General features: G+C 44.8%; 1 protein-coding gene across 1 annotated transcript in view; it reads right to left on the bottom strand.

Moving 5' to 3' along the window:
* Positions 1–13,070, bottom strand: part of lrpprc (leucine-rich pentatricopeptide repeat containing) — a 44,733-nt gene that overhangs the window by 4,142 nt on the left and 27,521 nt on the right. Inside the window, exons 26-34 of the mRNA XM_079280804.1 lie at positions 9,930–9,998; positions 9,748–9,838; positions 9,123–9,265; positions 7,673–7,796; positions 6,904–7,030; positions 4,582–4,670; positions 4,271–4,475; positions 2,480–2,607; positions 2,237–2,352 (exon numbers count right to left, since the gene is read on the bottom strand). Of these exons, the coding sequence (XP_079136930.1) occupies positions 2,237–2,352; positions 2,480–2,607; positions 4,271–4,475; positions 4,582–4,670; positions 6,904–7,030; positions 7,673–7,796; positions 9,123–9,265; positions 9,748–9,838; positions 9,930–9,998 (1,092 nt within the window). The remainder of the gene's footprint in view (positions 1–2,236; positions 2,353–2,479; positions 2,608–4,270; positions 4,476–4,581; positions 4,671–6,903; positions 7,031–7,672; positions 7,797–9,122; positions 9,266–9,747; positions 9,839–9,929; positions 9,999–13,070) is intronic.

Raw genomic sequence — 13,070 nt, 5'->3', positions numbered from 1 at the left:
CTACACGCCAGTGACCGCGGAAGAGCGGCGTCAAGAAGAAGAAGAAGAAGAAGAAGAAGGGCCACAATGAAGAAATGAAAAGGAGCACTCCAGTTTAGCCTGATGTCACATCAGCGGAGTCCGAAACTTACAAACTTAACACAAGACAAATGGGAGAACGCACTTCAGAGTCTTTGTAGTTTCACTATCCGACACCATGAGCGTTTGATACTGGAGTTTTGTTTTCTTGTTACACGGGTTTTGCATTTAGCATTTAAATGTTCAGGGTTTAAGAGGCATGGCATCCTGACTACTGGTTATTATCAACGGTTTACATTTGTAATGTCTGTAGAGCACTTTAAACTGTGACTCAACTCAATATATTATGTTATGTTGGACTGCCAAACCTCTACGGTATAGACATCAATTAGAAAAGTCCAAAAAGAACATCCCACTTCCTCCTTCCGTCTCTACTTGCTCTTCTGACATGAAACCTGATAACAGACATTTTTTAATTGTTTTTCCATCTGGAGCTTCTACCTCAGAGAGCGAAAGGGTGGAAAAAAAACAAGCCAAGATGCATATCAAGCAAGAAGCATATTATAGCTTTAAAATAATGTAATCCATAGTTTGTGTTTAAATAGTCATGAAGACGAGAGTAGTAAGTAATGTATCTGTCAGACATCCCCGTTTAAAGATTGAGAGGGATAATCATTGGAGATGTCGGGGGGGAATGAAGAGCGGAGCGGTGTTCCTTTATTTCCTCCAGGTTCCCTCTTTGTTGGTCTGTTTCAGAAGAGTTGTAGTTACTGACCCACTTGGTAGATAAAAGGTAAGAAAACAAAGTCAGGCCTCGGCACAAAGCACATTTTAGAAGCACTGTATGTGCACACTTTCTTTCCCCCAATCTCATGAATTACTACAGTTTGGAAACACCCTTGCTGTTCTGTGTATTACAATAATATTTAAAACTGTAATGCTGTAATTTACTGACCTTTGGTTGCATGTTCAAGTATTAACGACTCAGATTTGGTTGTATTGATAGCCCTTTGTACGCTTGTTCAAAAGGTACTTTGATCAGACCTATTGTGCTGCAAAATTAAGATTCCTAAGAATTTGATATGAATTTGATACAAATCCAAAAACAAACGTATGTCAGGGTGAAAATGTGAGCAGCTAAGATTGTGTGACAAGAACATAGAATGCCGTGAAAAACGGATTCCTTTCGTCCATGTTTAAAAAGTGATGAAGTGTGGTGTGTGAGGGCGGTAAGTGATATATCTGTGTTCATTAGTGCCACACATGCAACTGAATGACTGAGAGGGGTGATCACTCAGCAAGCGAGAGAGAAATATTCGCTGTTAGAGAGAGCAGCGTCTTCGTGGCTCTCTCTGAGTTTCTTGATCTCTTTTGAGTCTTCGTCATCTGCATCCTTCACCTCGTCTCTCACCCATCTAGCGTATTCATATTCATGTCCCCAGGCTCAATGCAAAGCCATTGAGCTGTAATGTATGAACTGTGTTAAATAAGTGAAGTGGTCGGAGGCCAATTTCAGACCACCAGACTCGTCTGTAGAATGTGGGGAAGAACGTCCTGACATAGAAGATGTGAGGCTGGATGAATAAGTCAACGTCTCCATCATCACTTGGGTCTGACAACCGGACGAAGGCATCACCAGCTCCCTTGTTGATTTTTTTTTTTTCAGATTTCAATTACTTTGATGTAGTAATTTAAAATGTAGTCAAGAGTGAGACACTCAAAGTAGTGCGCACTGGGACAAAATGCGCCTGATGATTTAAAATTTAGTTTAAGTGGTCACAAAAAGTAAAAAAAAAAAAAAAAGGGTTAGGTCATGTGTGCAGATTCAACCTAAATAAAGACGAGTACCGGTACCGGCACATGGCCATCTTAATATGAACGTTACACATGTTCCACGATAGCAGATTGTTATTCCTTGAGAGGCGACCCTCCTCTCCTCTTTACACAAAGACAAAACGGAGAGGAATAAATGCAAGTGTGATGAGAAACAGTCTGACCTGAAAAACATGGATTTCTTCACTTCCTGTTGAAATAGTGATGGAGAGAAGTGAGCGACAGCAGCGAGTAATGCATCGTCATGAATGTGCATGACTGCCGGTCAATTTCCCTCCAGTAGTAACTAAAGTATCTCAACGCAGCCTCTGTGGAACACGACCAAATACATCTGGAAGCACGTGTAGGCACGCACACACACACACACACACAGACTCATACTCACAGCCAACATGAACTTGGCGTCCTCGACTTTGTCCATATCCAGCAGCTGGAGGAAGAGGTCTGAAGCTGGTCTGTAGCAGGCAAAATGGTTGGCTAGCCGCTCTGCCATCGCAGACACTGCAACACAGCACCAACATTTCAATCAACGGTCAGTGGTTTTATTATGTGTTGTTTTAGGACTGGATTGCATCAGTCTTAGTATTTATATTTCTCTCTACGTACGCATTGAGAGTGTGTGTCTTACATTTGTCTAAAGCTTTGTCGTTGTTATCTTCCAACACCTTCCTGAAGACGAAGGACACACTGGGGTTTGTGCTGTTTGGACTCGTGAAGACCGCCTCCAACACCTCCACTGCTGACTCCACGTCGCCACTAAGGAGTGGGAGGGAGGAATAAAGATTTAGTTCATTAGAGTAGACCAAAACAACACATGTACATGTTTAATCTTCAAACAGATCAAAAGAAAATGGGCACACTTCTTCCTGTATTGGTGCTGAAGACTCATTGGATGTAAATCCATTTCAGTCTTTTATGCCAGAGATACTGGGCTGGGAGCAAAACCATAAAATCAGTGATCAATAAACCATAATCAACCCCTTTAAGTGTGATGTCACCCTTTGGGGGGGAAAGATATGGACACAATATATTATGAGAAACTGATCAGATTGAAGAATAATAAAAAATACTGTTTTAGACTTTTTTAATTTAATTTTAAAATCTATTGGTTGATTTTTTTCCTCCCACTAAGTGCAGACCGACTCTTTCTTCCACTGATGCTCACTCACTCTCTCACACACACACACACACACACACACACACACACACACTCTCTCGGTTTTCTGCTGAGGTTGCCTCAACCAAACAAAGCCTGCACAACAAAGCGCTACAAATCTAAAACAACTCAATCTGGCAACCCCACCTCGCTACGAACACTTTACGCTGCCTGCTCCCTCCCCACCCGTCAGCAGTCGTAATGAATATTTAACATACAGGGTGTGTGTGCGGCTCCGTGTTTGTATACGCGAGAGCGTCCGGCGGTGGGGGAACATATCTACGCTGATTGTTGCGACTGGGACCGTCTGAATAATTCAGCGGGGGGGCCCCTCTAAATCTGGCGCTCCGCTTTCCGGGCCTGCTCGCTTTTCCGCCCCGGCTCTTAACCAGTCAGCTTGACTCAGATACAGCGGGGACGCACGTGTCAGAGCCGCTCAGAGAGCAGCTCCTGGAGGTCAGGGTTCAAGCCGACAGGCCCGCGCTGCGATGGCCAATCGGGCGTGAGACCGTCTGGCTGTTCTTCCTTCCTGCCGGCGCCGCTCGAGCTGGGGGACAGCGCTAATGCCGCAAGTGGCGCGATGAAAGCTTGATGCACAATGTGCTTTGTACATTTGTCCTCTGTTGTTTGAGAAGCGACAAAGCAGAAGTGGAGGACGGGCGTTTTCGTGACATTAAAAGGAAGCCATGAATAATCCTATTACGCCTGTGCTTCCTATTTGTACTCGACGCCCCGCTCGCCCTGTAAGCTTTTACTTTAAGAGTGTGTCAACATGGGTCTTGTCACACTCTGCTGCTGGTGTTGCATTAAACTGTTTATCTCTGTGTGCGGCTCAGTAATACCAACAGAGTTACAAAATAGTATAAAAGGCTTCAGGCTGGATTGTAAATTGCGTCAGACATTGAAATGATTTTGTTTTGTGCGTGCAACATGCAGCCCTGCCCATCTACAGGGATTTGTTTTTCTGTTTGCCGTCTGCCTGCTCTCTATTTGACTGTACGTACAGATAAAGGCGATAAGACGACCACTTTCTCGAAACGTCACAGTTAAGGAAATTAAAAGTCTAATGTGCCTAGATGAGACTTATTCATGACATGAATCATGAGTTAAAGAGCCTTTGTGTCGACCTGTATGCGAGTAGAGGATGTTTCAAATGACTCCGGTGGCTCAGTTTTAGTGTGTACAGAAATAAGACAATCGCAACAGAAATTGAAAAGTCAAAAAACACAAGTTCAGTGATCAAATCGCCATATATGAGCTTACTTCTTGATGTGTGCGAGGGCCGTGTTGTTGACAAACACCATGCTGGACAGGCTGAGGGTCGTGCCGAGGCCCTTCAGCCGTGACTCCACTTCCTGGATCCCCGCCACGTCGCCATTGCTACCCAGGGTCTGGACCAGTCTGGTGATGGCGAGCTGCGAGGGCACGTGGTTCACCTGCAGCATAGACTTCAGTTTCTCCAGAGCCTCTGCGGAGGAGGGCAAGCGGTGAGTGTCTGTCTGTGAGTGTGTGTGTGTGTGTGTGCGTGTGAAATAAGCATGCATGCGTGTTTACCCACACGTCTTGTTTCCCACCTTTATACTGGCCTGTCTTGCTGTGTGTGATGATGAGCAGACTGTTGGCGATATCACTCAGCTGGAAGCCGGGCACACGAGACGCAGCACTGAGAGAAACACACAAGTATGTTCTTGGTTCAACGATACACTTCTCATTCAAGACAACCTGTTATTTGCACTAAAGTTTGGTGAAACTTCTGACCCGGATAGACTGTAAACAGCTTTTATAAAGTCCATTATTTCTAACTTTAGAGCCGATACGGTACTCCACCATAAACACCGTATCTCTTCTATACCACTTATACGGCATCACATTCAGAAAAACCGTTACACAGACGGAGCGGATAAACACATGAGCTGAAAGACAGGAGACTGACAGAACAATGGGAACAAATGTGATTGACAGCAAGCCTGAGCCTCTTGTAAAGCGCTCGCTGTAAACCAGAAAATACAGACATCAAACAGTTGATTACTTCCTGCTGAGCCGCTGCATGTGTGCGTTTGTATATCGGTCTGTGGATTTATGTGGGAGGGTGAGGCCAGGACGGAGCTGAATTGAGGCCTCCGACTTTCCCTCCCTCGCTGCGTCCACTCGCTGTCCTCCTCCTTTTCATTTCGTTGCCACTAAAACCTCAATCAAGCTTGCCTCTCGTCCCTTTTTTTCCCCCCTTCTTTAAATTGTTATTATGGCCCTGCAACTAGATTAATCCGTCCGCTCAATTGAGCATCAGGCTGGCAATCCTTATCACCGCTGCGACACCAGGCCAAGCGGCATCCGGCAGCCGCTGTGACAGGGTCACGGCGGAGATTGGAGCGGTAACAGGGTCGCCGACGGATTGTACGTGGAGTCTTATCGGGTGGGAGAAAATCTCGAGAGGCCGTCTCGCACTCACCTTTTCCCCCACAAACACACACTCGCCTTCTCCTTCGAGGGGCATTGTGCTTCAGCCAATGAATCCAACATTCACCCCTTCCTCTCTCTCATCATCACTCTCTCCCAATCCCTTAATCTCACCATAAGCACCCCGCTGCTCAATTCTGTACAGATTACCCCAAAACAAACACACACACACACATCGAGAGAATTAATGCCTATAGCGTCTTCATTAACCTCGTACCTGATTAAATCTAGCCCTCCTCGCCTCAGACGCTCTTTTTATCGCCTTCCTTTCCTCCCCATTTCCATCTTCCCCCGACTTTCCTCTCAGCTCATTTCACTTCTCATTTAGAGTGCAGATAAACGAAGCTTTTATCCAGGCAGGGATGCCGCGATCCAATTCAAACAGAGACTGGAGATGGGTTAGCACTCGTGTTGCCTCGCGCTTGTTGAAACAGTGGTCTAAAATGGATACGAATTATTTCTCATAACATAAGAGAGCGAACCATGTAGAGAGCGGAAAACAGGGAAGAGACTGATAGTGTAATGGATGTTTTTACATGTCCCTACAAATTAGTAACTGCATCTCTTTTTTCAGTGTATCATGTCATTATCATCTCCTTTGTTTCTGTGTTTTTCCTCTGCAGCGAGAAAGTGATGTAAAGACGGGGACAAAGGGAGATAAAGAAAAGGAGATCACCTAAAAAGACAAACTGAGAAGGTCAGCTCTGCACTAAGCTCAGATCTCTAATACCTCTGGCTGTCCATCCATTTGTCTCCAGGCTCAAACCTATGGCCCCCGGAACGCAACAACACATGATACATTACTAATTGAAAGAAGATTGTTTTTGCGCGACGTCACCCGCTTCCCAGAAAACCAAAATGAATGTGTGTGTGTGTGTGTGTGTGTTTGGGCTTAGTAAGAACCACTGTTCATATCCAGCAGGGCTGAGTGTGTTGGCACACAATCCGTTTATAATCCTCGTGTCTGTCTAAGAGATGGAGTTTTAGCCTGAGGTGACCCGGAGCCACAGGCTGAGGAGACGGGTGAAGTAGCAGAGCACCAACGTAAATACAAGTTGTATTCGTTGTGTTGATAACCAAGATACACTGCTGTGTAGTCCGTCAGCCCTACGGGGGAATATGCCACAATATTTATTTATATTAACTGATAAATGACACTGAAAAAGGGAGATGGGACTTGGTATTCAGATGCAGTTGGTCATCACAAATTAGAAACCAGGACAAAATGCTAAAATGGGAAGAAATGAGCAAAACGATGGAGAGCAATGGCTCATGTTTTCCCAGACTGCCAAACCTGACAATCATGGTTTAAACTGCTGAAACATACTTGTATATACTGTTTATGACTGTAGAACTTTGAATAAATAGGAATGTGTTTCTGTTTGGCTTTACCAAAACGTGTCATTTTTCATGACAGAATGAGACGTTACGGCACTCACATGTCCTTGACTGCCATGGCGTCCTCGATGGCTCCCTCGGCCAACAGCGCGCGGATCAGTACATCGTAAGGGGCGGGGCTTAATGCCACACCCTTTTTATCTGTGTCCTTTACCATCTTATAGGCTTCTGTAGACGGAGAGAACAAGACAAAGAAAGGGTTGGACAGGATCTAGAAAATCGTGGAGGCTTTTAAGGTGTTTTAAGGTCTTTTTTAACTGGAGGTGCTTGTTAGATGGTCGACACCTTTTCCACCTCGGAACTGGGAGGGGATGTGTCTGACAATTATTTAAACTTTTCAAAACAGGCAATCAAACAATCTACGCAGCGTCTGGCGGGGTGCGTAGGTGAGAAGCATGCAGGGTTACAACTTCGAGGAAAGATTGCACCAATGTGCAGACTTTAAAGAAAATGAGCAACATCTGGAGAGCTAGATGATACAGATCCAGTGAATTTTCTCCAAAAGACGGGAGGGTAACATACTTATATTCATCAAATTGCGAGACAAAGGACGCCAACTGGATTCAGATCGGCTTTATTATACCACACAGGGAAATTATTTTGGACAACATACAGCCTGGAGTAATTGCTGTACATTTGAATAAGCAGTTGCTAAACAAACAAAGAATATCAGGGGTGTTGGAGTTTTACTGTTCAAAAAGATCTTTATTGAAGCTTCAAATGGAAACGTTACACCTCTCAGACAGGTAAACCTGCTTCTTCTGAGTTTAGTTCAGCTCTGTGTCATATGTGTGACCTCCTGCTGCTTACCTTTGGCCTTGCCCTTTTTACAGAGGGCCATCAGACGGGTCTGGAATTCAGGACCACTGTCGGCTGGGGAGAGGCTAGTTGCCGTCTTGACCTGCTGTGTGGCGGCAGCTTGTTGGTACCAGCTCTGGAGATGAAACACACAAAAGAGAAAACAGTGATGAATCTCAAAAGTACAGCTCCATCCAGCACACACACACGTTCAACTGTAGCAATGAGCTGGTGTGTGTATGCGAGTGTATGAATGCAATAATGCTGGGCAGGCAGGGCCGGGTCCCCTAATGCTCAGTCACCCGTGTAGCAGTGAGGGGAGTGGGTTAAGCTGTATTGGCTAGGGGCAAATTAGGTCTGGCACCCCAGGGGCAAAATGAAAAGCGGAGTCAACTTAAGAGCCCCAGGGGGTCACCAAGTTCATCGCTCCAGGCAACAGCAATCACTTCCTGTCTCATCATGCTTCGGGCTACCGGAGTTCGCTCGCATGCAAAAACAAAGCTGAGGAAAAGTGCAGCAATGCAACACAGTAATATTATGTTATTTTAACCCAAACTCTCCTCTTGTATGCACATTTTTTTTTAACACATTCACATCAGGTCCACTTTGTCTCCTTTGGGGCAGAGTGCAGTCGAGGCCACGTGCACATGTTTAACTAAGAATCCAGCGGCAGCCATATGGTGGCATTTAGCTGCTGGCGAAATGAGTCGGGCATTACAGATTTACAGACAGATCAAGCAGTAATTCCTTTCACCAGCCAGCCAGCCGGTCTGATTGACCACACTTCAGATCAGAGCTTCAATCCTGTTTCCTCTGCATGTAATGAACAGAAGCTTAAAGTGGAGTGGGGTGAGGGGGGGGGGCTGTATGGAGCGAGCAGTTGATAAGAGTCTTCTGGGGGTTAGCTCCTATGATCAGAGGTCAGGGTCAGCTTGCTCTTTGGTAAATCTATGCCGTGTGAATTTAATTGGACAGGAGACCATTGAATGTCAAATGATGGAGCGCAGCTTCAGTTATTACATGCAGTTCCAATGAAGCTCCCGGTCATATCAATACGGGACGATATAGAGTTCATACTAGAGCCACATTAACAGTGAACAGAATACTACATTTAGAGTTTGTTTACTTCAGCTTCTTAATGATGTTTCAGTTATTTATGGCAATATTATTTCATTTCTTAGCTGTTATAGCTCCTCTTTTTGTGTCCTCTCTCTATTTGACTTTTTAAGAAATCTACGCACAGCCACCATTGTGATTTGTGTCCAACCATCAGCGCTACATGCTTGTGTGTTATGTTTGACCTCAGGCACAGAGTCCTCCAGAGCTTCTGGGAACCTCTTTTGCTTTTTTTCTGCTCTGCTTCCCTCCCCCCTTAGGAACCTCCTGGCAATTCTTCTTCTGAATAACAGATCCGTCTGACGAGCGTCACTGGGACGTACATATGATAAAGCTGGGGTTTTACCTCAGGCACCTCAAAGGGCACCTCCTGGCCGTTATTCTTCAAGACGTCTGCCAGCATACGCAGGGTCCTCTCCCTGGGAATGACGTTCTCCTCCTGCATCTTCATCCACACTGCTTCTGCCTTCTCCCAGTTGTTCGTCTCCTCTGCAAACAACAGGAAACAAAGCAGAATTAATTAAAGGCGTGTACTTATGTAATGCGCTATGAACGCCATGACACACAGACCCATGTGGTTGTATAGTCCGTCTATATTGCTTGTAGCTCATCACTCAGCCTGCACCAGAGTCATTTCAAAGAAAGCGCTCCATACTGAGAGGGCAATCAAAGCACGAATCTGATCAACTGACTGACCCTCAACTATGCTGTAATTTAGGAAACACACGAGGTGTGTGTGCAGGGAAGTTGGGGTAATGGGTTGACAATCAGCCGTAACACTCCAATCACAACTGTTATCTGCTCTGCTCTCCACTGCAGCAAGCACACCATGTCTTGTGCTCTTACTTCCGACTGATCCTCTCTCTCTTACACACACACACACACACACACACACACACACACACAGAAGAGGATACCGGCAGTAAGTGGGAGGTCGCAAACGGAGGCATAAAAGAGAGAAAGAGACTTACTGTAGAGCCGAAGGACGTAACTGTACATCTCATCTCTGTCGCACTCAAACAGCTTGGCGGTCATCTCCACCATCTGCTCCAAGGCCTCCATCTATGCACACAAACACAACAATATATATCATTTGTACTTGTTTTTTATGTGAATTTCTGGGTGCGTGTGCATGTGTGTTTGAAGGGGTTACCTGGTTGGAAGAAATGCATTTCTCGGCATACCAGTGCAGGCGTCCAGGCCGTGACCTCAACCCAGGGGTCTACAAAAAGGGAAACAAACGGAGAAGAATTTCTTTGGAAAGAATCCAGAGAATAGATGAATGACAGTATCAAAAACCTTAGCTGCACTGAACATCTCCTGGGTGCCACTGGATGAGACCTACGTGGGTGTCAGGTGAGATGTGTAGAGTCTCTCAGCCCGAGAGCAATCCCACTTCGTTCCCAGATCTCAAGCGATTAACTTATTATTACGGATAGAAATGACGGCGAAATCCATAAAAATAAGGTCCAAGCTGTGCGTTAAATCCGGCCTGGAGCATCTTAAAGCATCAGACCTAAATCACAGTATAATCACTACGAAAAATAAGCGAAGTCACCATTAATGCATTATCCATGGAGTAAATGCCTATTGATCCATAAAACCCATCCAGCCTGATAGGGATTTTAAATATTGCTGTTAGTTGATGTCCACCAATTCTATTTTAGAATCAATAGATGGATATATCATTGTGTAAAGACATGAACTGTCTGCCGAATAAGGGATTGTACTTTTATGTGAGGGCAGAAGACTGATGTATTTTCAGAACATCTTTAACTGTAAAAATAAAATGTGAAATGAATCTTTGTGTGGCTTTTAGTGGACTTACAGTATATAGTACATGAAAGCTGCATCAATACACAGAAAACACAACACACCTGGTTAGGGGAGTCTGATACATGCATTTGACATCAGAGCTGCAACTAAAGATTCTTTTCATCGAGTCTGTTGGTTATTTTCCCGCTGAATTTTCCCGTTTTCATCCAAACCATCAAACTACACACGCATAAACGCACAATCACCACAGATTTCACTGATAAAAACTTGATGACAATGATGAGATCATCATTGTCATCAAGTTGATTTCGATTTGTGCTACTATCATCTTGTCAAGGCTTCAGAGCGAGGTCATGACAACAATTATATTAAAAGAAGCAGCCTAGTCACATATTTCAGATGCTCAAACCAGCAAACTGATTTTCAAAATTCTACAAAATTGCACGTTAAAAACAGACCATGGGTTTCAAATATACGGACTATAAAGTCCCAACAGTCTTGAAATGTTGTGAGATTTGTAGAACATTTAGGCCAACAATGATGCGCAGATACAGTGTGAGGGATGTCAAATGAGGGCCGACATAGATTGATCTGCAGGCTCGTGTAGCTGAGATGTAGCCTGATATGCGGAGTGACTAGATGATTATTATCATGGAATAACAGTGATTAGGATTCCATCTGTCTCTTGGGGCTTTGATACAATCTGAATAAGACTAGGATTGAGAAATCTTGCTCTTCGTATCTCGCTGGTAATCCGTAAAAGAAAAAATGAAAAAAAGTAAGAGAGAGAGAGAGAGAGAAAGAGAGAGAGAGAGAAAGAGAAGGAGAGAGATCTGCCAGGAAGTTAATCTGAACGGGGATCAACAGCGCTCAATCCCCGCTGGCCTCTTTGATGGGAGCCCATCATACTGTGAGAGGGTGGAGAGTCAAGAAAAGACGGACTTCATCCCTTTCTCTGACTGTCCCTCACTGCCGTCATCCTTTACTCTCTCAATCCTCTCAATCCCTCCCTCCTCCTCCAAAGCTCCTACTCAGCCCCCCCCCCCCGCATCCCTCCATCCCTCCATCCTGCCCAGGCAAAGGCATTATGTTCTTACCCAAGCAGCCAAAGGGACAAATTTAAATGTGTGGCACGCACTCACTCCCTCTCTCTAACCTTCTTAGAGACTAAGGCCCACAGTGCAAGTGCTGCATCTTTTTGCCTCCGATTCCCCTTTACTTGGTAAAGTCTTGCGGGCTCAAAGCAGCCGTCTGCACATCTACTCTCAAACACACACACACACACACACACACTGTGTGTTTGGGATTTTGAATCCGTCAGGACAAATCTCCCTAATCTGGGCAGAAAACAAAATCCTCAGAACTAAGAAGGCACATAATTTACACACGCACGGGTTGATCAAAAGAATACAAAGTAGAAACAAACAACGGCACAGACACTCTCACTTTCAGAAAGAGACAATGGAAAATCAGGTGGGATTATCAGGACATTCCACACACACACACACACACAGCAGAGTGTGTTACAGTCCATCACTCTGCCTCTTTAAAAGTCTTGCGTGACCTTTAGATGCTTCATTTATCCCATGTACACAAAAAGAAACGTATAGATCCGACCTCGTCTCACCTCCACTTAACAAACCCTCTCCATCTCAATTCCTAATGTTCTAATTCCACTAATCACCTGGCCACTTAGTCTCTCCACACACACACACACACACACACACACACACACACACACGTAATGGCTCACCACTCTTCAGCAATACTACCTAACCTTGACCATCACACACATGCCACAATAATAGGCCCGGCCACCTGACAATCCTCGACCTAACCGTGACCATTTAGCACAAAATTGGCCACCTTTCTCGATCATTACATTTAATTAGCTGTGATTAATCAGCTGGCAATTATACCAAACACAGCCCAAAGAGAGACACCACTCTGGACCGCTACTTGACGCTCTCTGAGGGGGAGAAAACATGTATTTGAGTGTCTGTGCATGCATATTTGAGTGATAGATATGATTCTATTGTATTGTCTCAGTCATACAAGTATAATGAGTGACAGTTCAGAAGGGAACTTTCTGTTCGGAGACTTTGTTCTAAACTTCTACGCAGGTGAGACTTCTGTCCGATTGTCCTCCAAAAGAGAGCAAACCACTAAACTGACAACTCGGAGTCTTGGACACCAACTGCTGATTAGACTCTGAAGCTGCATCAATCAATATTATTATTTTAACAACGGATAAAATGCCTCCGCTCTACAGAAATAAGAACTTGAGCAAATTTCAGCTTTTTGTGTTGGTTTCCGGCCCCCAACGTTAGAGTTTTGGTCCGCTCTCATCGATCTCATTTCCAGACGCAGCAGGCAGTTGTTTTTTGGTGAGAACCTCAGGTAAACTAAACGTACTCTTCCTCGTCAGCGCAAAACAGCAGACGGAGAAAGTTAGCCACTAGCTGGTGAACACAGTGGAGCATTAAGCAGCTAAAGAACCAGATATTTTTCTCAGCAG

The sequence above is a fragment of the Melanostigma gelatinosum genome, assembly GCF_949748355.1.
Source record: "Melanostigma gelatinosum genome assembly, chromosome: 12".
Taxonomy (NCBI): Eukaryota; Metazoa; Chordata; class Actinopteri; order Perciformes; family Zoarcidae; genus Melanostigma; species Melanostigma gelatinosum.
The sequence above is the reverse complement of the archived record's forward strand: the minus strand, read 5'-3'. Positions and strand labels throughout refer to the sequence as shown.